The 21,003-nt window shown below is 51.7% G+C and overlaps 3 protein-coding genes across 10 annotated transcripts in view; 1 reads left to right on the top strand and 2 right to left on the bottom strand.

Annotated features, from left to right (window-relative positions):
* Nucleotides 1-1,870: 1,870 nt before the first annotated feature.
* UNG (uracil DNA glycosylase) lies at nt 1,871-12,107 on the bottom strand. Its single transcript, XM_042909727.1, has 7 exons — nt 11,908-12,107; nt 11,061-11,267; nt 10,380-10,475; nt 7,782-7,879; nt 7,022-7,110; nt 5,544-5,722; nt 1,871-2,926 (listed from the first exon to the last, which is right to left on the bottom strand). Exons 1-7 carry the CDS (start codon nt 12,037-12,039, stop codon nt 2,786-2,788), a joined length of 942 nt encoding a protein of 313 aa, XP_042765661.1. The 5' UTR covers nt 12,040-12,107; the 3' UTR covers nt 1,871-2,785.
* Nucleotides 6,531-18,088, top strand: ALKBH2 (alkB homolog 2, alpha-ketoglutarate dependent dioxygenase). 6 transcript variants are annotated; one of them, XM_042909729.1, is made up of 5 exons: nt 6,531-6,639; nt 6,830-7,008; nt 15,017-15,448; nt 16,426-16,624; nt 17,668-18,088. In XM_042909729.1, exons 3-5 carry the CDS (start codon nt 15,172-15,174, stop codon nt 17,972-17,974), a joined length of 783 nt encoding a protein of 260 aa, XP_042765663.1. In that variant the 5' UTR covers nt 6,531-6,639; nt 6,830-7,008; nt 15,017-15,171; the 3' UTR covers nt 17,975-18,088. The 6 variants fall into 6 exon arrangements, with proteins under 6 accessions (XP_042765663.1, XP_042765662.1, XP_042765667.1 ...); XM_042909731.1 differs by lacking the exons at nt 6,531-6,639; nt 6,830-7,008 and adding exons at nt 12,197-12,249; nt 12,626-12,761; XM_042909728.1 differs by lacking the exons at nt 6,531-6,639; nt 6,830-7,008 and adding an exon at nt 7,107-7,276.
* Nucleotides 18,089-18,164: 76 nt separating this feature from the next.
* The window catches only part of USP30 (ubiquitin specific peptidase 30), a 28,984-nt gene continuing 26,145 nt past the window's right edge, over nt 18,165-21,003 (bottom strand). For all 3 annotated transcript variants that reach the window (XM_042909725.1, XM_042909724.1, XM_042909726.1), the window contains exon 13: nt 18,165-20,587. In XM_042909725.1, coding sequence (XP_042765659.1) covers nt 20,323-20,587 — 265 coding nt within the window. In that variant the 3' untranslated portion in view covers nt 18,165-20,322. The remainder of the gene's footprint in view (nt 20,588-21,003) is intronic.

The following is a 21,003-nucleotide window of genomic DNA, read 5'->3' as shown; positions in this document are numbered from 1 at the left end:
TATACTAGGTGCAAACTGAAGCAGAAAGCAAATTTTAAGATGGACAGAATGTCCCATGTAATAATGGGAGCATCTTAACAACATGTCTAAAAAAGCAAAAACAAACAAACAAAAAAAACCCCACATTCTCTTGACTTTGCCCTGCTGGACTCTGTTCAGATAGTGACTTTCACATAATTAGTTTACAACTCGGGGTTCCCAGGTCATTTTGCATTGCGGACTTCCCGGTTTCCAAAAGCTCTCAACAAATACTCTTCCCCTTGCCTGAGAAGGGAGACAGAACCATTCTGGCCGGGTTCTCACCTGTTCCCACGGTGAGCCACGCAGAACTGACCGGTGGCAGGATGCCACAGATGGGCACTGCCACTGCAGACATCTGAGTGGGAGTTCCTAGGACAGGTGTCCTCGACCTGTTTCCCTATGGCAGTCAAACTAAGAGCGGTCTTTACATGTTAAATGCTCAAGGGGGGGGGAAAAAAAAAATCAAGATTTCGTGACACGTGCAAATCATATTCAGCTCCAATTTCAGTGTCCGGGAAGCTTTATTGGAAAACAGCCACACCTGCTCATTTACATCTACCACATGGCTGCTTTGTCTGCAAAAGAGAGTGGAGTGGTTCTCACGGACGGAACCAGGGCAGACCCTAGAATACGGACTACCTGACCCTTTATATAGAAAAAGTATGCTGACCCCTGACCTAAAAGGCCAAGATTGCCTTTTATCCATTTCTGCAAACCTAGTGCTGTGATCATAGCAAATCCCAAAACGTGAAGGATAACGACCACTCCAGAAACCAGTGATCAAATTTGCATTTCCTTTGGGGGAGGGGCGGTCATAAACCACTGAACCCACAGCTCTGTGTTCTGTTTAAAGTATCACTAGATGTCTAAGGCTCACTATTAAACAAGAAAAAGCAAAGGAGTTCACTTTTTGAATGATTTACCGTAACCCAGAGTTCACCGCCTCTCCCCTATGGACAGCATTGTGTCGGGAGCCAAGCATCAAAGCCTAACTGATGTAGAAATATCACCTCGTCATTCCTCACTTGGATAAGGGAGCCGCCCCCCCCCCACCCCAAGTTACCAGAGGGCAAACTGAGAATGCATCTTGGTTCTGGATCTTCCTTCTGTTGAAAGCCTGCTTGCCCATGGCAGTGTGGGATCACATACCCTCCTTCTGAAACGTTTAGAAAACGAAGGCCTAGATGGGAAGCAATGTTCTCGAGCAAAAGGTTTCCAGATCCCTGCGCAGAGAGGAGGTGGGGCCGTGAGCACTGGACGCGTTCTCGCCCACTTAAATACTAGCACGTGTTAACCAGGCCCTTCCGTGTACTTCTGGCTTCCTTCTTCATCAGACACCAGGGGAGTCCAGGCTTTGAACGTGAGGGTCCACCCTCCACCCCGACTCCCAGCCAAGTGCTGGCAGGTCAGCGGGCCATCAGGGCTTCTTCCTAGCGCCCTAGCCTCACACCTCCAGTCCAGAGTCCCAGGGAAGAGTCTGCAAACACTAACGGGATGGGGGCGGGGGAGCTCCCCTTGCGCTGTCCCAAGGCTTGGCAGGACTCGCAGCCACGATCCCCGGAGAAACGCTTTTCCGGCCCCACTCGGCCTCTTTAGGGTCTCCGCAGTTCCTGACCGCGTACCTACGGCCCCATCGCCATCTCCCGGCTGGGGTGAGACCCGGCGGTCGGTGACCCTCCCGGGAACCCGCCCAGGGCTTACCAGGCCTGGAGAGGTGGGCGGCTCCATCCGAGGGGCTGGGCGGAAGGGTTGGGGGGGGGGGCAGCACTTCCTGCCCACAAAGGTTGCTGCGGGGCAGCCGAGCGCGCCCGGCCAGAGGGAGCTGACAGAAAGAGCACTGGGCACGGAGTGAAACTTCAACTATCTTTTTATTGCCAAGCTCACTTGGAGTTAACGCCCCCTTTCCCCCAACTAACACAGCAACGGCATCTCTAACAGGATGGAGGACGGAGGTACAGACCTAACAAAAGACGGTCTCCCCGACAAAGGATTAAAAAATATGTATATACATCTGCAGAAGTATTTTTAAAACAGCAAAATTCACCAGTGTTGAAAAAAAAAAATCCCCATGTGATTTCAGTCCATAAAAAAACAGCAATTGGCACTCTGTGCTTCCTGAAATCCCCCAACTCGAGATACTCCAGAGAAGAAAAGCATTTCCTCTTTAAAAAAATAAAAAATAAAAAAAAAATAACTCCCCTTTCTCTTTCTTCCAGTTCAACTTCCACTGTTTATTCCTAGGAACACCCATAGAGTAACTAGAAAACAAGCCCCAGTTCACTTCCCTCTCCCGATCTGTTGAAGGCTCACTCAGAGATCAGTCCTCAAGAACTTTCAGCCCCAAATTTCTGGGCACTTGCAAAATGTCCCGCTTCCTGCAAGGAGGGGCCTCGGGGCTCTCAGAAGGATGCGGGGAGCAGTGTACTTGGCCAAGAACGGGAAGCCAAGCTGGGCAAAGGAGGGCCTTGCTAAATAAACACACCCAACACTACAACCTAAAGTCCAACTAAAGTAACAGCTGGCTGTACCACAAGGTGCTTCTGTTTCCTGTCCCCTTTTACCATAAAGGTGACACAGAGAGCAGTGGTCTGGAGTATTTGACCGCCTCTCTCTCCCAAATACCGTGAAGGTATATTTTAGTCCAAAGGCGTGTTGCAAAGACAGACATGAGGTCCCAGAGTAGAGCCTTTGCTGCCACTCTTGGTGAGTAACTTCACTAGCAGCTTCTAAAAGCCCGCCCAGGGACAGCCTCCCCAGTTTAGGGTCACAGATCCTTCCAGTTGATGGGCTCCTTGCCAGACTTCTGCAGCAACTCATTGGTTTTAGAGAAGTGTCTACATCCAAAGAACCCTCTGTACACCGACAACGGGGAGGGGTGAGCGGTCTGCAGCACGTGGTGACGTTTCTGAAAGAGAACGAGAGAATCAAAGTCGGCACGTCTGGGACCGGAGGCACCGCCTACGCAGCGGTCAAGTGCCCGTATCTTAGGATCTAGCGATCCCACTGCTAAGAATGCGTTTGCCAACGGACCCCACCGGGCATAGACCCACGTGGAGATGCAGGCATGAGGTTCCACGGCTTGGGTCAGGAAAGACCTCACATCATAAACCCAGGGTTAGGCAACTGGCTGCAAACACTTCCCTGAACTTCTTACAAGGGGACACCACGAGGATATCAGAAGAACAAGGTTGAGCTAGTGGGCTGTTGTGGAAAGACCTAAATATCGCAAGTAGAAGAAAAAAAGGGATAATTACACAAAAACTTTTTTTTGGGAAAATATCTAAGACACTATAGTTCCTTTAGGGAAAAGAAATAGTGGAAGGCATTTATCTACTTTCTATTTTACACTTTCCTGTATTACCTGAACTGTCAACAAAAACAGAACACTTTGATTTTTTAAATGTCAACTCTAGTTAATGGAGCAGGAAGACCAGGGACGTTTGTTTTCTTGCTTCTTTTCTGTATGTAAATAAAAACCTCGGGGCACCTGGGGCGCTCAGTGGGTTGAGCATCCAACTTTGGCTCGGGTCACGATCTCATGGTTCCTGAGTTCAGTCCCCGGCATCAGGCTTTCTGCTGTCAGCACCCAGCCCGCTTCAGATCCTCTGCCCCTCCTCTCTCTGCCCCTCCCCCATTCACGCTCCGGCAAAAATAAAAATATTAAAAATAAATAAATGCTACTTCACAAGTGTTTTCACAACATCCCTGCCTTCAAACACCTCCATCCGGGAGGGGCCATCATTAAAGCCAGGCGGCGCAGTGTGGTTAAGAACCAGAGCCTGAAGGGGCACCTGGCTGGCTCAGTCAGAAGAGCATGCGACCCCCGATGGCAGGGTCGGGGGGTCAAGCCCCACATTGGGGGTAAATATTACTTATATAAAAACAAAACAAAAAAACACGGAGCCGGGAGCCAGATGGCCTGGGTTCAAGTTCTGACTGCCGTGTCGTGTGGCCCCAGAGAAGTCAAGGAGTCCAGCCCGCACGTCAGTCTTCATCTGTAAACGGGGAAGAAGAGTGCCCGACTTGTGGAGATGCCGTGCAGGGACAAAGAAGGCCCGTGGGTCTTGATGCAGCCTGACAGGTAACGCAGGTTAAGTGCTTACTAGCCTGGCCCTGAAAATGTGAGCCATGCTGGGCTCTGAAGGAAGTCTCTGGACCGAGGAGGCACGATATTCAAAGGCAGGCAGGGAAGCGGGACACAGGGAAGAGGTGGGGGGAGGGGGGGGGAGTGGAGAAGGTGGGAGCTGCGGCTGAGAGGCAGCCCGGGGCGTGCTCGTGCTCAAGACCCCACCCAAGGCAAGGCCTTCCACGGGGAGACTCCATGGGACACTCTGGCAAGATCAGGTGAGGGCCTGGGCCAGGCACAGACAGTTAGGTGGGGAGGCATCTGAGAGCAGGGGAAAGGCTCTGAAGGCCTGACACCTGCGGGATGGGGAGGGGGGAGGGACAGTGCGGGATGGGACTTCTGTTTGGACAAGTGCCCGGAGGTACCCTCCACCCTTGGGGAGAACGCGGGAGCAGGTTCAGCGAGGCCGGCTGAGAAAAGGAGAGCGTTAACTCCGGAAGCTCCGAATGTGATGTGCCTCGCGGCAGCCGGGACAGACAGACCCGGCGCTCGGGAAGCCACTGGGCTGGACCCGCAACTTGCTTCTAATGACCAAGCTTTTACAAGCGCCTCCCGTCCAACCGGACCATTGTCGATAATAAAGATTAAAACACGAAGAGCCACGCGGCCCTTCAGTCTCCCCAAGGCAGAGATGGAGACGGCTCGCACGGACACTTCCTACTTGCCTAGAGAATCAGATCTCAGCAGTTAGTTCACTCATGCCAGATTTTATTATGCGCTGCCTCACAACACCTGAAAACGTCTGCTTCCTTGACACAGACCCTCTGTAGAGAGAGAAGCGCCTTCGCGTGGCTCCTACTCGGTTGCCGGTCATGTAAAGGCGCGGGGAGTAGACCCCAGAAACAGAAAGCCTTTGGTGGCACCGTCAACGGTGAGCGGGAGGAGGACTGGCATCAGGGGAGGCAAGGGGACAGGATTTAAGGCCAGGAGGGCAAGGAGAGATTCAAGGATGGCGTCTGGCTTTTAATCTCGGCACCAGGTACGCTGCTCCTTCTGGAAACAGAGGGAGAAGAGCAGAGAAGGAGCAGGTGGGGGAAAGCCGAGGGCGGGCGGCTCGGTGGTCGCGGGGTCCTTGGCCTTACTGGCCACTTACTGCATCGCTTGCACCGGACGGTGCCCGCATCATTCTACGTATGTGGCAGGTCCACGCCCGCGTTACTAACGCTACTGAATCAGAAGTTGGCCCGGTGCTTTCCTCTCACACAAGTCATCATTCTTGTAATTCGTCTGAATTTTGCTTAATTTTCAATGGCAAACCTGACCCTAACTCTTAAGTCTTTAGGGAGAATAAGCTTCACCTTAGGACATGGGGTTTTCCAAGACCACACAACGGAAAATTCCTAAGATTTTCTCAACTGGCTTAAAGTGTTTAAAAGACAAAACACAACAACCATACCCTATCGATGGCACTGCCTTTCTTCTGAGCGTAAGAGCCCCAGAGCAGGAAGACGAGGCCGCTGGAGTTGTGATTTAGCCAGGACACGACCGCATCCGTAAACTCCTCCCATCCTCTCTCCTTATGCGAATTAGCCTGATGTGCCCGGACGGTGAGGACTGCGTTGAGTAAGAGAACACCTACAGACACACAGCAAAGAAACGGCTGAAAAGACAAACGAGCCAGCCCAGACACCTGACAACAGGGGCTGTGCCCGTGGAACCGTTCCCGTGTCGGGGTCCAGCACAGCTGTCTGAAACCGGCTCCCAAAGAAAGCAATGCAACAGGACTGCTGGGCACCTCCGGGCAAGACCAGAGAGCATTTTATTTTCACCTCTGCAATTTCAACATCTTCTAAGTTTGTAACAGTGAACGTGCCTTTCATCAGTCATCAGGGTTGTTTCAAACATCTGTCTATCCCAAGTGAGGCGCCTGGGTGGCTCAGTTGGTTGAGCCTCCAACTTCGGCTCAGGTCACGATCTCAAGGCTTGTGAGTTCAAGCCCCACGTCGGGCTCTGTGCTAACAGCTCAGAGCCTGGAGCCTGTTTCAGAGTCTGTGTCTCTCTGCCCTCTCCTGCTTATGCTAGGTCTCTCTCTCAAAAATAAATAGACATTAAAAAATTAAAAAATAATAAGAGAAAGAAAAAAGAATCAGATGGTAAATATTCTTTCCTTATCTGGTTATAGTTTATTTGTTAGAAAGGGAGGAAGGAAGAAAGTCCGGCCGGCTGTCTGCTTGGTTCAGTTGGTTAAGTGTTCTATTTTGGCTCAGATTATGACCTCACGATTCACAAGTTGGAGCCCTGCATCGAGGTTTCTGTGGCCAGCACAGAGCCTGCTTCGGATCCTCTGCTCCCAGCTTGTGCTCTCATTCTCTCTCAAAAATAAACGTTTAGGCAAGAAAGAAAGAAAAGAACCAATGAAAGGAAGAAAAGAAAAAGGAAGAAAAGAAAAAGAAAAGAAAAGAAAAAGAAAAGAAAGGAAAGGAAGAAAGAAAAAGTCCTGTAAATGGTATTCAACAGAGAAAAAACACAACCCGAGTGCTGAAATGAGAAAGGTAAGGTCACCTCCCAAGTGGTCAAAGTTAGCAAATATAAAACATTAATTACAAAGGGCACCTGGCCGGCTCAGTCGGTGGAGCGTGCAACTTTGATCTTGGGGTTGTGAGTTCAAGCCCCTAGTTGGGTGTAGAGATTACTTAAAAATAAATAACAAGAAAGAACAAACTTCTCTCTTTCAAATTACAGTTAAAACACGAAAGAAAACACTGGCTGGAGGATAAAGAGGAGACACATATTTTGACTTGTATAAATGCAGTCAGTCTGTGAGAATGTTCCAGTGCTGTGTTCTTTTATAAACATAAGCAAGCAGTGCAGGACAAGGGAAGACTGTGCTGAAATCCATCCAGGACACATCTAGCAGCCAGGTAGGTGGCTTACCTTGTTTGGCCCACCCGGATAAATCTCCGTGACCAGGATGAACAAAACCATCTATGTCTGTAGACAGCTCTCTATAAATGTTTTCCAAACTGAAAGTAAGCCAGGAGAAAAACAAAAAACAGATCTCGAGCACAATTCCGAGAATCCAGTAGCCTCCAACATACACATGGATTCCAGCCTGCACCCCAGCCCGTGCAGGGGGAGGGCCGAACGGACCCGGCGGATTCGTGAGGAAGCATCACACTCCTCTGACCGGTAACCTTGCCAAAGACCTTTCCTTTGGTTTAGGCTTGAATTTAAGGAATAGCACTTTGGATGACTTAAGTAAATCAGCCCAGGAGTTACAACCTCCCTCCCAATTAATGCTTCTAGTTTTAGATCTTTGTGTATTTGTTATGTTCTTACATTTTATACGTCAAATTCTCCAAAGCAGTGGTTTTTAATCAGGGGTCATTTTTGCACCCCAGGGGACTTCGGGCACTGTCCAAAGACATCCATCACTGCCATTTTACCAGCACCTCTAGTTCTGCGGGGTGGGGGGGTGGGGGGGGTGGGGGGGGGGCGGCAGCGGGTAGAAGCCACTACTAAACACCCTTCACCTCTCCCATAAAAAGACCCAACCCCTGATGTTGACAGTACCAAGATGGAGAAATCCTACTCCAATGGCTATTGGAAGTCTCCCAAGTGCATGTATGATCCACAAAGCACACACCTGAAAGTAATCACACTTGGACCCGAGCCATCTGTGAAGCAATCGTACCTGGGTGGAGGTGGAATGGGTCTTTGAACACTAAAGCAGAGACCGTGGGCTTGATTGGGTCCGTGATATGGATCCTGTCCCAGGATGACAACCTTCACCTGTGAACACCAGGTGGCAAGAGAGTAAATACTGTCGCATAGGCAGTTTACACGAACACCTGCCTGCCTGATAACCTGTACAAAGGACCGTGATGAGGAGACAGGCGGCTCTCCAACCCAACTAAGAAGCCCCAGAAGGGAGAGGGTGACCCGGCACCATTACTTTCCATTATCAAGTTAGCCTTCACTCAGTCACCCTGCTGCACGGCCCCACTCCTTCTCTGACGCAAGTGTGTGAAAACAGGTTCAGGTCTTTCTCATCCCCTTCGTTTTTCAAATTTCAAAAAACGTGCCCTTGGCACAAGTACAACCATCCAGAAACACACAGAGTGGTTCGGGGCCTCCTGCTCTTCCTTATCCCCTCCTGAGTCAACATTGTAAAGTGACCTATACAATTGGGGTTATTGTAGCCATCACCCTACATCGTGCCTTTTATGCGTCCTCCAATCCCCAAAGCACTCAGCCACTAATAAGTAGTTGGCTTGTTTCCTAAGTTTTTTCTGTCACAAGAAAAATACTGCAGCAAACACCCTAATATGTGTATCCTTATACACTGTTTCTCTACGTATGGAACAGATTCAGAAGAGCGGAGGCGCTGGTCCCAGGACAGGTGTATTTTACAAATTGCTTTTCAATGAGGGGAGGCAATTCAAATTCCCTACCAGCAACACAGGAAGAGGCCTGTTCCCCCATATCCCGAGGGATGGAACAGAAGAAGGTCAAAGGTGCTGGAGCAGGTGGCAACATGCAATTACAAGTAGTGAGGTCACTGTCACAGGCAGTATTAAAATACAGCTAGTCAGTTCGATCCGGTGCCGGCCCACCTCCTCATTCTCATGTTTCTGGCCCTGCTGTTCCTTCTCAGAAGCTTCTCTTGTGCCTAACATACACCGCATCCTTCACAACCCAACCTTCAGACATCGGGAAGTTTCTGAGGACCCCCCTGCTCCTCCCATTGGTGTGCACTCCGTCCTCAGCATATTCTCCCTCGTGAAGCAGCCGGTCCCAGCAGGGAAGCCTTCGGTTCCGGTCCTGGATAAGGGACGACCCCGAAGGAGTCACTAAACCTCCCCGTCTGTCAAGACAACTCCCTGAGCCACCTGATCCACAGAACTGTCACGTTCTCCTTTTCCTGTTGACAGTGGTCACTGGCATTCAAAACAGGACTCACTGTTCAAACAAGGCACAAACTCGTACTGAATTAAACAGGACTTGGTTTCTTTAACTTTAGAAAACCGGGAGCTCTATTCAAAGCTCTCGCTCTAAAGTGAAAAACTGTTGGGGCGCCTGGATGGCTCAGTCGGTTAAGCGTCCGACTTCAGCCAGGTCACGATCTCGCGGTCCGTGAGTTTGAGCCCCGCGTCAGGCTCTGGGCTGATGGCTCGGAGCCTGGAGCCTGTTTCCGATTCTGTGTCTCCCTCTCTCTCTGCCCCTCCCCCGTTCATGCTCTGTCTCTCTCTGTCCCAAAAATAAATAAAAAACGTTGAAAAAAAAAAAAAAAACATTTTAAAGTGAAAAACTGTCAAGTCTGCTAAATATTAGGTGTGACAGCCTTATCTAAATGGGTTATTCACCTAATCTCATTTCTACGAGATTTAACAGAGACAGGATTTACCAAATCACACATTCCTGCCCTTGGCTTACAAGATGGGGAAGGGAACAGGATAAGAACAAAATATAAAATCTCAAGCCCCGAGCTGGGTGTAGAGAGTACTCCAGCATGAAGAGACACTAAATGTACTGGAGAGGAAGCCCAGATCACAAAGGCAGTGGGTAACAGGCTTCCAGGAGGTGCCATAGATGGATCTCATCGAGTTTTTCAAAAGACAGAAGAGAGGATTCTTGTCACACTGTCCAACTCTGAAGCAAGAGGGTTGGGGGTGGAGGACAGGCCGGGCAGTAGGCCACGGCTATTTTCATGTTCAGCTTCTGTCGTTCGTACAGTATGAAGCCATAAACAAGCTTCTGAGCAGGAGACTGAAGTGACCAGACCAAGCCAGTCAGTAGATGTTGCACGGAATGAACCAGAGCAAAGGGGTCTGTTAAAAGGGCAGCAGAATTGCTGAGGCCGGAAGAGCTTGAAAGCATCACCTATGAAAGACAGTGTGGTCAGACAAAGAGAGTACTGACCTGCAGGTCAAGGTGGATGGACAATAACCAATTGAAAAAGACCTAACTGCTTCCTGCCTCAGTTTCCTCACCGCCACCACAATAAGATGTGATGCTGGCATGGAGCTGCTTTCAGGATTAAATAAAATCCAAAAAATTAGAGCACACAGACCCAAAGTCTACGTATAATTTTTTCTTTTTTGCTGCCTTGGTGGCACATGCTAAAAGTTAGAAAGTTAACAGGCTACAAAACAGCCAGCCCAAAACTCACCATTTCAGCATTTATCACTCAATGATGGACAGTGCCTTAACTCCAGGGCCATTCACAAATAACTACTGGATTCTCACCCTCCCCCCCTTTTACTAAAACTCACCGACAACTTGTACTTACATGTCTTATGTCACACATTTGCGTCCAGGTGAAGACTTGGTGTGGGGGTGGGTACACGGTGTAATGTTTTCTTTCTTCTGCAACAAATCCCATGAGCTGAGGTAAAGGCAAATTAGATTTAAAATCAGATTCTCACCGGAAAGCACGAGAATTCATTAAGAAAACTTCCAATGTAAGCTAACAGAAGCACCACCTAGCTCCTCGCCGTGTTTTATATCCAAATTCTTTTGAAAAACAGCAAGGAACAACTGTACTTGCGGGTCACCGAGGATGTCCCACTCCAAAGTCAGTACCCTTCCCCTCTGTTTCGACTGGGTCAGAGTTGATGGGCCTGGCTGCTTTGACTTCCTCTTGGTGCCAACCCCTCCCCTCTTTTTGTAAAGGTTGAACCGGGTGTCAACGCAGTCAGGGGTTTGCGATTTTACCACGCAGCTCTTCCCTGGAGAGCAGACCAACTGAATGGTTAACAAAGACCCCGATCATCTTACAGTAAGCTCTTAAGGCGTGCAAATGCAAAACACCATGGGTGTATTTTACTTTCGTAGCTCACAAGGACGTTAAAGGAGGGAATACAGAAGCCTACGGAAGCAATATCCTACAAACGCGGAAGCAATATTCTACAAACGCGGACTCGGCAAGTTGTACGAGCAACACAAAGGGCCCCGCAGCCTCCAGGCTTACCTTTATGAAATACGGTTTCCCGAACTCGGCGCTGAGGTGCTTCTTCCAACTCTCACCGAAACCCACGGGCACGTTGCGCGCGGCGAGCCTGAGCAGGGCGGCGGCCTTGTTCCTCTGGATGCGGACCAACTGTTCGGGGCTCAGCGGCGAGGTGGGGGGCGTGCCGGGGTCCTCCTGTCCGGCCCGGGCCTTCTTGGCAGGGCTGGCCTGCAAGCGATCCCCGCGCAGGCTGGTCACGAGCCGCAGCGGGCCGCGCCCGGGCGCCCGCAGCTGCCGCCCCCATCCCCAGGGCCCATTGAGCAGCACGCCCATCCGCGGGGACGCAGCCGCCAGGGGGCAAGTCGCAGCAAAATCGGAGTGAGGGAGCCCAGCCGGGAAGGCAGGCCGCTGACCCCAGTTTTGGGTTGCGTACCAAACTGCGGCTGGCAGAGGGGCAGGAAGCAAGGCCCGCGACACCTCCGGAGGGGTACAAGGGCTGGGAGGCCGCGACCCAGGAGCCCCGCCCCCTCGGACCCGCCACCCGCGTCCCCACGTGGTCTTTTCGCGGCAAAACCCCTTCGGGCTCCCGCCCCGTGTCCTCTCCGATTGGACGGCGGGCCGAGCGGGGCGGCCCCCTCGCGTCTGATTGGCGCCGTGGGCCCCGCGATCCATCCCCATTGGCTGGCCCCTCAGAATGGCCGCCGATAGAAAACTGCCTGGGCTGTTTTGAACACGTGCAGGCGGCTTTGAACACTAGGACCCAAGTTAACGGGTCAGCGGTGCATCCCTGTTACCCCTCGGTCGGGCGGGACCCCGGTCCCTCCTCCCGGTCCCTTGCTCCCGGTGCCCGGTCCCCGCCGCGCCTCACCGCCGCATCCCCGCTCTCCTCAGCTACCGCCGCCACGCCGGTCCCTGGGTCGGCCGGCTCGGGGCTGCGGGTACGTCGTTTCCCGGCGGGGTTCGGGGAGAAGAAGGAGTAGAGGGTCTTCTGGCCAATCATCCCGGAGCCGGGGAGAGTGAACGCGCGCCGCCCGGGAACCCGCGGTATGCGCCGGCTGCAGCGGTCCGAAATTGGCGCCAAACGCCCCGCGCATGCTCCGATCGGGGGGGGCTGGGCAGGGGGCGGTGGGGGTCTAATGCGCATGTGCCGGAGGGCCCGCGGAGCAACGCCCCTGGCTCCTGGTGGGGCTTGGAAGCCTCTGGCCGGAGGGTGAGTTTTCTTAGGTGTTTTAGTCTTTCATTCATTGTACTCAGCAGTCACACCTCTGCCTTGGGGCCCGTCCCTTCACCTCCCCGCAGTGGAAAGGAGCTGGAAGTACCTGCCCCACTGGGTTGTAGTGGGGGTGCAATTAACATTACAATAGTAATTTGTTTTGCCTTTAGGTCCGGGTGCACGCCCCAGTTTTCACAACCTACTTTACTGGTCTTAAACTAGGGCCTAGTGCGGTCCCGCGTTTAGCCTAACCTGTAAGATTTGGGGGAGACTGGAATTGAGGTCTTGAAGAGTAAATTCCAGAAACTCTTCCCAATACACCTGCGATTCTTCTTGTTCCCTCCCTCCCTCCCCGCGTCCAAACCATCAACAGGCCTCTTGGCTCTATCTCCAAAACAAACCCCAGATTCAACTGCCGCTGTGCGTCGCCTGGCTACTATCCTGGCCGCTCCCCTCTTTGCCGCCAGAGTGCTGCTTTTGAAATGTAAATGAATCGTGGTAATCCCCAGGTAAAATCCTCCTGTAGTTTTCAAATCGGTTTTAGAGTAAACCCCAGCTTGTTACGCTGCTGGTAGAGCTGTTTCCCCGCTCGGACGGGAGCCCCTACTACTGCGAGGTGGCCGAATCTGGCTTTCTCACATTCACTGGACAGTCCAGCCTGTCCCTTGCCTGGCCTGTACGGCCTTGCACACGCTGCCCCCCCCCCCCCCCCCCCTGGTAAGCTTTGGGTCTGAGGTCCCTTCCTCTGAAAGGCCTCCTCTTCCCCCACTTTCTAGCTGGTCACTCTATAGCTTCTGTACTGTCTATACTTGTTTATTTCCTTGTTGGTCTCCACCTCCAAAATTGAACCCTGCTGGGGGCAGGGACTTTTATCTGACTGCTGTTGTGTTCCAGCGCCTGGGGCAAGGAGCCCGGTGTGTAAGGAGAGAAGCCCCTAACTCAACTTCATTTGCGCTTCCGGCCACTTTGGGAAACAGTTCAGCAGCTTGCGTATCAAGTGAACCAGACGCTTACCACGCACCCCTGCGGTTCACCCAAGTGCAATTAAAATCTGCATTCACACAAAAGTTCATGCGTGAATGGATACGGTGACTTCATTTGTAAAAACGTGCCTCATGGGGGTGGGGGGTGGGTAACAAACTGTGGGGCATCCATACAATAGAATGCTACCTAGCAGTAGAAGGAACAACCAACCAATACGAACAAGGGGTGCGTCTTGAAAGCTTTTGGACTAAAGGAAAGGCCAGACCCAAACGGCTGTATATTGTATAGCCTTCCTAAGAAAGTCTGGAAAAGACAAAACCATACAGACAGGCAACACCTCGGTGGTTGGAAGCTCAGGGGTGAAAGGGAGCTGATAAGAGGCTTGGGGGGGGGATCTTGTGGGGCGACAGAACCCCAGGGAGCCTCTGGAGATTCCTTGTGCTGGTGGTCACACGACTGTGTGCTTTTGTCCAAACCTGCACAACTGTGCGCCGAGATCATTCAAAAAGAGGGCTCCGGTCTCCCCGAGCGTTCGTTCACTCCACTGGGGGAGACAGAGAGTAAACCAAAATTAGGAGCACTGACGGAACCTACCATTTATTTATTTTTTTTTTAATTTTTTTTTTTAACGTTTATTTATTTTTGGGACAGAGAGAGACAGAGCATGAACGGGGGAGGGGCAGAGAGAGAGGGAAACACAGAATCGGAAGCAGGCTCCAGGCTCTGAGCCATCAGCCCAGAGCCCGACGCGGGGCTCGAACTCACGGACCGCGAGATTGTGACCTGAGCTGAAGTCGGACGCTTAACTGACTGAGCCACCCAGGCGCCCCTCATTTATTTGGAGCACAGAAGCATTTCTCACACATCTTATCTAATAACCCTCATGGTGCTCTCAGGGCATAGGTTTTATAGCCCTTACTGTATAGATGAAGCAATTCAAACCCAGAGAGTTTTAGCAACCTGTAGGAGCCACACAGCTAGGGTGGTGGAGACGGATAGAGGAGCCATGGAATCGTGCTCCCACCTGGTGGCCCAGCTCCCTACCTGGACGCCCAGTGTCCCCTGAGGAGAGGCGACACCCAACAGCTGCTCCCAAACCACACAGGATCCTCAGCCGGCACAGTCCAGGCAGTCAGGCTGAAACCCGGCAGTGAGTGCCGCGCGCCCAGAAGGCCAGCAGGTGGCGCCAGGAAGCCGCCACCATACTGTTTGTAGGCGCCTGCATTTCCCAGCCGGCGCCGGAAGCAGTGCGGCGGCGCGGGTGTCGTCCGCTTCCCGACATCCCTGCCTCCGGTGTTTGCAGGGCTCAGGGTGGCGCGGGTGCTCTCTGGGGTTTCTCAGGGCGCCCTCGCCTCCCCCTGGCCCCACGCACGGGCAGTTCTTTTGGAGTTGGGCCTGCGGGTGATCTTTTGGGCCCCACGCAGTTCTTTTGGAGTTGGGCGTGCGGGTGGTCACGCTTAACTGTTTTACATTCAGACTCTGAATCGTAGCCATTTGAGGATCGCTATGCTTACCCGAGGGGGTAGTGGCGTCGGAGGGCCGGTCAGCAGTGGGTGAAAAGGAGACAGGGAATCTGCTTTTCTGAGTGACTTTAGGCGAACCCCTTCACCTCTCCAGGCGTCCCAGGAAAGGCGTCCTTTCTTTATAAGGTCAGGTGCTTGCGGGTGGAATGCAGGCTTTGGGGGTTTTGCAAGCAGATTGTGATTCATAGCCAGGTGTGGGAGACCCAGGACATCCTGAGGGACCCTTCCAACTTCAACATCCTCTACTTCTGTTCTAGAACATGGTGTTAAAAGTGGGAACTTGAAAGCACCGCGGAGAAATGCAGTGGGACCACTTCTCCACCAAGCCGATTTTTGGATCTGGGACCGAGCCTGGGCAATCTCTCTCTCCGCCCTGCCTCCCGCGCCCAGGTCTTTGCTTCGTGGAGACAGGATGGACAGATTCCTGGTGAAAGGGGAGTTAGGGGACCTTTTGGGAAAGAGGGAGCGAGAGGTGAGCGGAGAAGGTCCAGCAGGCCGGCAAGCGGACCAGGAGGGTGGCAGGAAAAGGCCGAAGGCGGAGACCCAGGGGAATGCAGGCCACCAGGCCGGCCCCAGCTGGCAGCACATCCGGGCTGAGGGCCTGAGCTGTGATTACACAGTCCTGTTTGGCAAAGCTGAAGCAGACAAGATTTTCCAGGAGCTGGAGCGGGAAGTGGAGTATTTTACAGGTAAGCAGAGGACCGTGTGTGTTGAAGACTTGTTTCATACAACTAGCGGGCTGTGTTTGGAGAAATAACGAACTCGGGAGCCATTGGTTACGGGGGACTTCATTTACTGATTCAACACCTATTCTCTGGGCCAGGCACCTTGTTGGGCGCTCGGGACACAAACTGGAGAAAAGTTTGCCCACCCACCACCGGGAGCTGGCAGATGCCGAGAGTGACTTGCCACTTGGCCACTGATTAGAATCTTCTGGGAAGGTTAAAAATAAGAAAAAAGATGCTGCGTTCTACCCGGGACCAACTGAATCAGAGTAGGGTGGGGGTGCAGCCTGGGCATCGGTGTTTTTAGAAAGCTTCCAGGTGATTCTGAGGTGCAGCTGGTCTCGTAGGAGACACAGCAAATAACCAGGTAGTTCCCCACGGGGGTTCTCTGCATCACCTGGAGGACCTTGTTGCTTCTGAGAACGTGGATCACCGGCCCCTCCCCCACGCTCTAGCGGCTGTTTCCGGGTGATGCCGGGTGACCCGAACGCACACTGAGAACGCCTGCAAGGTGGCAGAGCACTTGCAGGCATAGAAAAGCCCACGGAGACCCCAGCCTACAGCCTTGGCTGCATTAATTTCACCTTCTTGGGGGCTCCACACCCTCTGTCCCCGCGGTTGGCGGGATCACCCTAGCGTGCAGCCTGACTTCAGCTTGCTTGCGTTTCAGCCTCTTGATACGTTCCCACTGTAGGCAAGACAATGAAGTCACGGTATTAAAAAAAAAGAAAATGGACAAGACCGTGTTTCTGTAAGTGTAGGACAAGAATCACTGTTCTTACATGAACATTTTGGGCTAGCAACAGGGAGTTTTGTCCTTGGTCAGGAGACTAAATGTTACTTCCTGATTTAGTCCCCTTTCGATCCTGAATACTCAGGGAGCAAACGTGTGGGGTCCTCACCTGCCTGCCCTCCTGAGCTGCCATGTTCTATCTGCACAGGCGCGCTGGCCAGGGTCCAGGTGTTTGGGAAGTGGCACAGTGTGCCCAGGAAGCAGGCGACCTACGGCAACCCCGGGCTGACCTACACGTTTTCGGGCCTTACTCTGTCTCCAAAGCCCTGGATCCCAGTTCTAGAGCGCGTCCGGGATCGTGTTTCTGCGGTGACTGGAGAGACCTTCAACTTTGTGCTCGTGAACAGGTAACGTCCTACCTGCGTTTTACTTTTTCTTCTTTAGGTTGCTGGACTGAATTGTATAAATCTTCTTCTTCTGAAGGCATGAGTTTAGATTTCACCATATTTTACCCATTTGTACAAGTAATTCCTTAGTGCAGCAGGGACAGCACCAGCGGTCAGTCTTCGTGGAGCCCGTGCTGCACTGGGAAGCGAGAGGGGATTGTCTGATGAACAAACAGTTGAACAAGATCATTCGAGATGCTGACAAGTGTCTGAAAGAAAATGAAACAGGCTGATTTTGCTAAAGAATGGCGAGGAGGAAGGGATCTGGGTTTAGGTCAGGGTTTCTCAGCAGCGACACTGATGTTTCAGGCCAGGTGATTCCTCTTGGGACTGCCCTGTGCATCACAGGATGGGAGCAACATCCCTGGCTTCCACCCACTGGATGCCAGGGGCATCCCCTTCCCAGTCGCAGCCACCAGAGTGTCTCCAAACATTGCCAGGCGTCCCTTGGGCGGGGGACAGAATCGCTCCGCTTACGAACCCTGAGTTTAGGGGAAGGTGGTTAGCAGAGGGCTTACCGAGATGCTGATGTTGGAGTTGGAGACTAACTGGAGAGAGGGCATGAGCCACACACACATCTGGAGGAAGAGCAGAGGGGGCTTGGGGTGCGTATAGAACGGGAATCCCACTGATCTGGCTGGAGAAGTGAGGGAGAGAGGGGTACCAGGAGCTCAGAGATGGGCACTTACGCTATCTGTGCAGAGTCTAAGTGTAGGGAGAAACCATCTTATGTTATACTGGTTTACATACACAAACTGGGAGGAGTGGAAGACGTGTTCGTGGCTTCTTTTGGTGAGGTGTGTTTTAAGGTGAGGGATCAAATAGGAAGAGGTCAAATGGAGACCAGGCGCGGCTCATCTGCGTACCCGGAGGAGGCCCCCCCGCCCCTGCAGAACCATGAGCAGGGGCTGCTCCTCGCACCTTTCACGCAGTAGGACAGCAAGGGTTCTGGCACGTTCCGGGAGAGAGCCGTTTTGTACATCGTGCTTGTTTTCTCGTGGCAGGTACAAAGATGGCCGTGACCACATCGGTGAACACAGAGATGATGAAAGGGAACTGGCTCCCGGGAGCCCCATAGCCTCGGTCTCCTTCGGGGCCTGCAGAGATTTCTTCTTCCGGCATAAGGATTCTCGGGGGAAGCAGCCCTCCCGGAAGGTGGAGGTGGTCAGGCTTCAGCTGGCCCACGGAAGTTTGCTTATGATGAACCACCCGACCAACACTCACTGGTATCACAGTCTCCCCGTCCGAAAGAAGATTCTAGCTCCACGGGTCAATCTGACATTTCGCAAAATTCTGCCTACTAAAAAGTAAAAACTTTGTCAGCAGTTTGTAAGTCTAATTTCTCCTCCCTCCCTACTCCAGGAGGGAACTGGCATCCCCTTTCCGAAAAGGGAACACAGAAGAGGTTTAATCCAAGCGTGGGGCTTATTGCACAGCAATGCAGGATTCTGAAAGAGGATGGCTTTATCAAATTGGTCAAGTATGAAAGAATACCAGTTGATTTTTTTTCCTAACAAAAAGATTCTTTTATTACTATAATACACAGCAGATACAAAAGGTACCTTTAGCAAATACATAAATCAGCAGTTATTATGGCATAAACTACTAGTTTAACTTCGGTTTTTTGCCAAGAGAAGCCACTCTGTAAATAACTTAAAGCCAGAAATAAGATGATGTGGCTGCTACTCAATGCCTAATAATTTACGAAATGAGGAAGTCAGCTTTAAGTCAGGTTAAGAGACTGCACAGATTATCATTCACATTTACAACCTTGGCTCCCACCCTGGCCTCTGACCAAAGATCTGCTGACAGCTAAACGTTCAGAGGATCATCCCCTTTCGTGCCCAGCGTGTCTCTTTAGTGGCAAACTTCAAAGAGTAAGCGGTGGCAGGAGAGCAGTGACTGAAAGCTGCGACTTTGCAACGCCGCGTCAGGTCACATAACTGGGGGTTTGTTCCACCAGACCCAGGCAAAATAGGTGGACTGGGTTCAGCGTCAAAGCCAGGGCCTGCCACGGAATCAGGAAGGGGCGTCAGCAGTGAAGGCCTCAGATGCTTCGAACTGTTCCTCTCTCCCTGATGCCCGTGGCCTGGAGAACCTTCACAGTATTTTCAATCGGTAGTGAGTCTGGAGTCCTCGGGGGTGAGTGCCGGGCCAGGCGGATGGTGATCACCTGGGCCACTTCCGCTTTTAGCCAACACCCAGGCATCTTCTAGAAGTGTCTGCCAGCCTGCCCCCACCAGAAGGAGCATGGTCCTCAGCCTTACCTCGGGGGACCTTTTAGACAGCTCTGATTCTAAATCTTAACTCTGAGGAGTCCATTTGAGTTTGGTATCTTTTTTTGTTTGTTTGTTTAAATAAAACTAGCTAAAACATAGATACTACTGTGTGTCCTCAAACTTCCTGTGGTCCTGAGAGGCATTCATGAGACTTATCCAAAGAGGGAAGAGAGTGCTCAATACAGTCTTTGTATCAGGCTACTAGAAACCAATAAATTTAGAGTACGGACCTGTAATGAAATGACAATACTAGATGATCAACTGTAAAGATACGTTTTTAAAAATTGAAAACTTTCTCTTTTTTTTGTGGGAAGGGCTGGGGTTTTGATGCTCACTGAGTCTTAACTGTTCACTTTACAAATGAGGAAACGGAGGCTCAGAAAGAAAGACTGCGGCCCCACGGTCGGTGCCCTTCCTTCTGAACCCAGCTCTCAAACCAAGGCTAGGACTGTCCTTTTACACAGCCCCCAGCTCCACCTGTAAACCTCAGGAGCTCTGCATGAGCCACGGAGTTAGGAACCACCGTCTGGAGCGGAGCTTTGTCCAGAGCAGAGGAGGCGCAGATGCCAGCACGGAGGCGGCCCCGTCCCGGCTATTCGCGCAGTTTTAGGACGTACCGTCATCCTGTCTCTGGCACGGTAAGCAGAGAGTTAAGAGCGACCCGGGAGTTCACTACTGACCGAGCAGTGAAAGAATTTCCCCTGGGGGCAGATCTGGCAGGTGCGCTTTTACTACATATAAAGAATCCAAAGATTAAAAAAGACCCACAGAAAGAGGAGGTGGGTGTTCTTGAGGTGTCTCGTAACTGTCCTGTTGCTATCCGTTGAGAAACTTGGAAGGAACAGAGCTTTCCAAAAGTTCTTTATAGGACTCTTGGACAACGTATATTTTCCCAAATGGACGTGCTACAAAAGCGATCGAAAGGGAAAGGCACTTTTTCTTCTAAATTGTTGCCTTTAACAATTTCACCAATTCTCGTGAACGATTTTCATGGGCCTGCTTATTAAAAATAAAAGATCGGGGCTGAAACCAATCGGAGGATTAGACAAAGCTACCTCCCCTCTGAGAACACCTAATGTGGCCGAATATAAAAAAGGTGGCTTCCAGAGTTGGATTTCTTTTAATTAGCAGGTGAGTAAAAAGACGTTCTAGACAGAACGAATGCTGTCCCAGCACAAGGACACCGTCCGGGGCGCACCATTCAGGGAGCCTGATCCGGTTTGAACTGGGGCCACTGGCTCCTGCACGGAGCCTGCTCTTAGAACACACCAGAAGGCTGAGGACTCTAGTGGGGCCTCTTGCGTGCACACACAGTCTGATTTTGCCTTGTTCCCGGCCCGTGTGGACAGTGCCACGGCTCCAGCTCCGGAGCCGGGGTGGTCACTCCTCCGACCTGTACTCCCGGCCCTGGTGCTGCATCTTGGAAAGGACGCGCTCGTAAAACAGCAGGTAAGCGCTGGAGGACAGCACCTCCTGCAGGCTCGCCTTGCGGACGGTGTCATCGGAGATCCACAGCCACTGGTTGCTGGTGGAGAGAGGGTTCTTGGCCGAAGGTGGGGACCGTCGGTAAGTCACGAAGTGTCCTGAGTGCATGTCTCCATGGTGGACGACAACCGCCATCAGCCGGAAGAGGTACGTGGAGGAACTGAATGGGAGGAACGGATGCCAGTGGTTTACCGACAGGAAAAAGGGTTCCGGGCAAAAACAAAAAGAATCCTAGATGTTCAGTGACGGGGGACTGATTCGATGGCACATCCGTACGAGTGATTACTACACAGCCACGACAATAGGGACTGATACTTACTGGCATGGGAAGATGCCCATTCCGTGAGTGTATGTACCCTGTGTGTAAGCACACGTACAACTTTAGAGCAGAAGGCTTTAGGGATTTAACTGCTGATCTCTACGTGGTATCCTGAGAAATTTGAAATCTCCTTCTTCATACTCTACATACATTCACACGTGTATACACAGAAGACATATATTTAAATTCTACGTACTTTTAGAATTCTTATTTTTAAAGTGATTTCCGTTTTGGACGAAAACAGGAATGCGTAATAG

The sequence above is a fragment of the Panthera leo genome, chromosome D3 (genome assembly GCF_018350215.1).
Source record: "Panthera leo isolate Ple1 chromosome D3, P.leo_Ple1_pat1.1, whole genome shotgun sequence".
Classification (NCBI taxonomy): domain Eukaryota; kingdom Metazoa; phylum Chordata; class Mammalia; order Carnivora; family Felidae; genus Panthera; species Panthera leo.
This window is presented reverse-complemented; position numbering and strand designations above follow the sequence as displayed.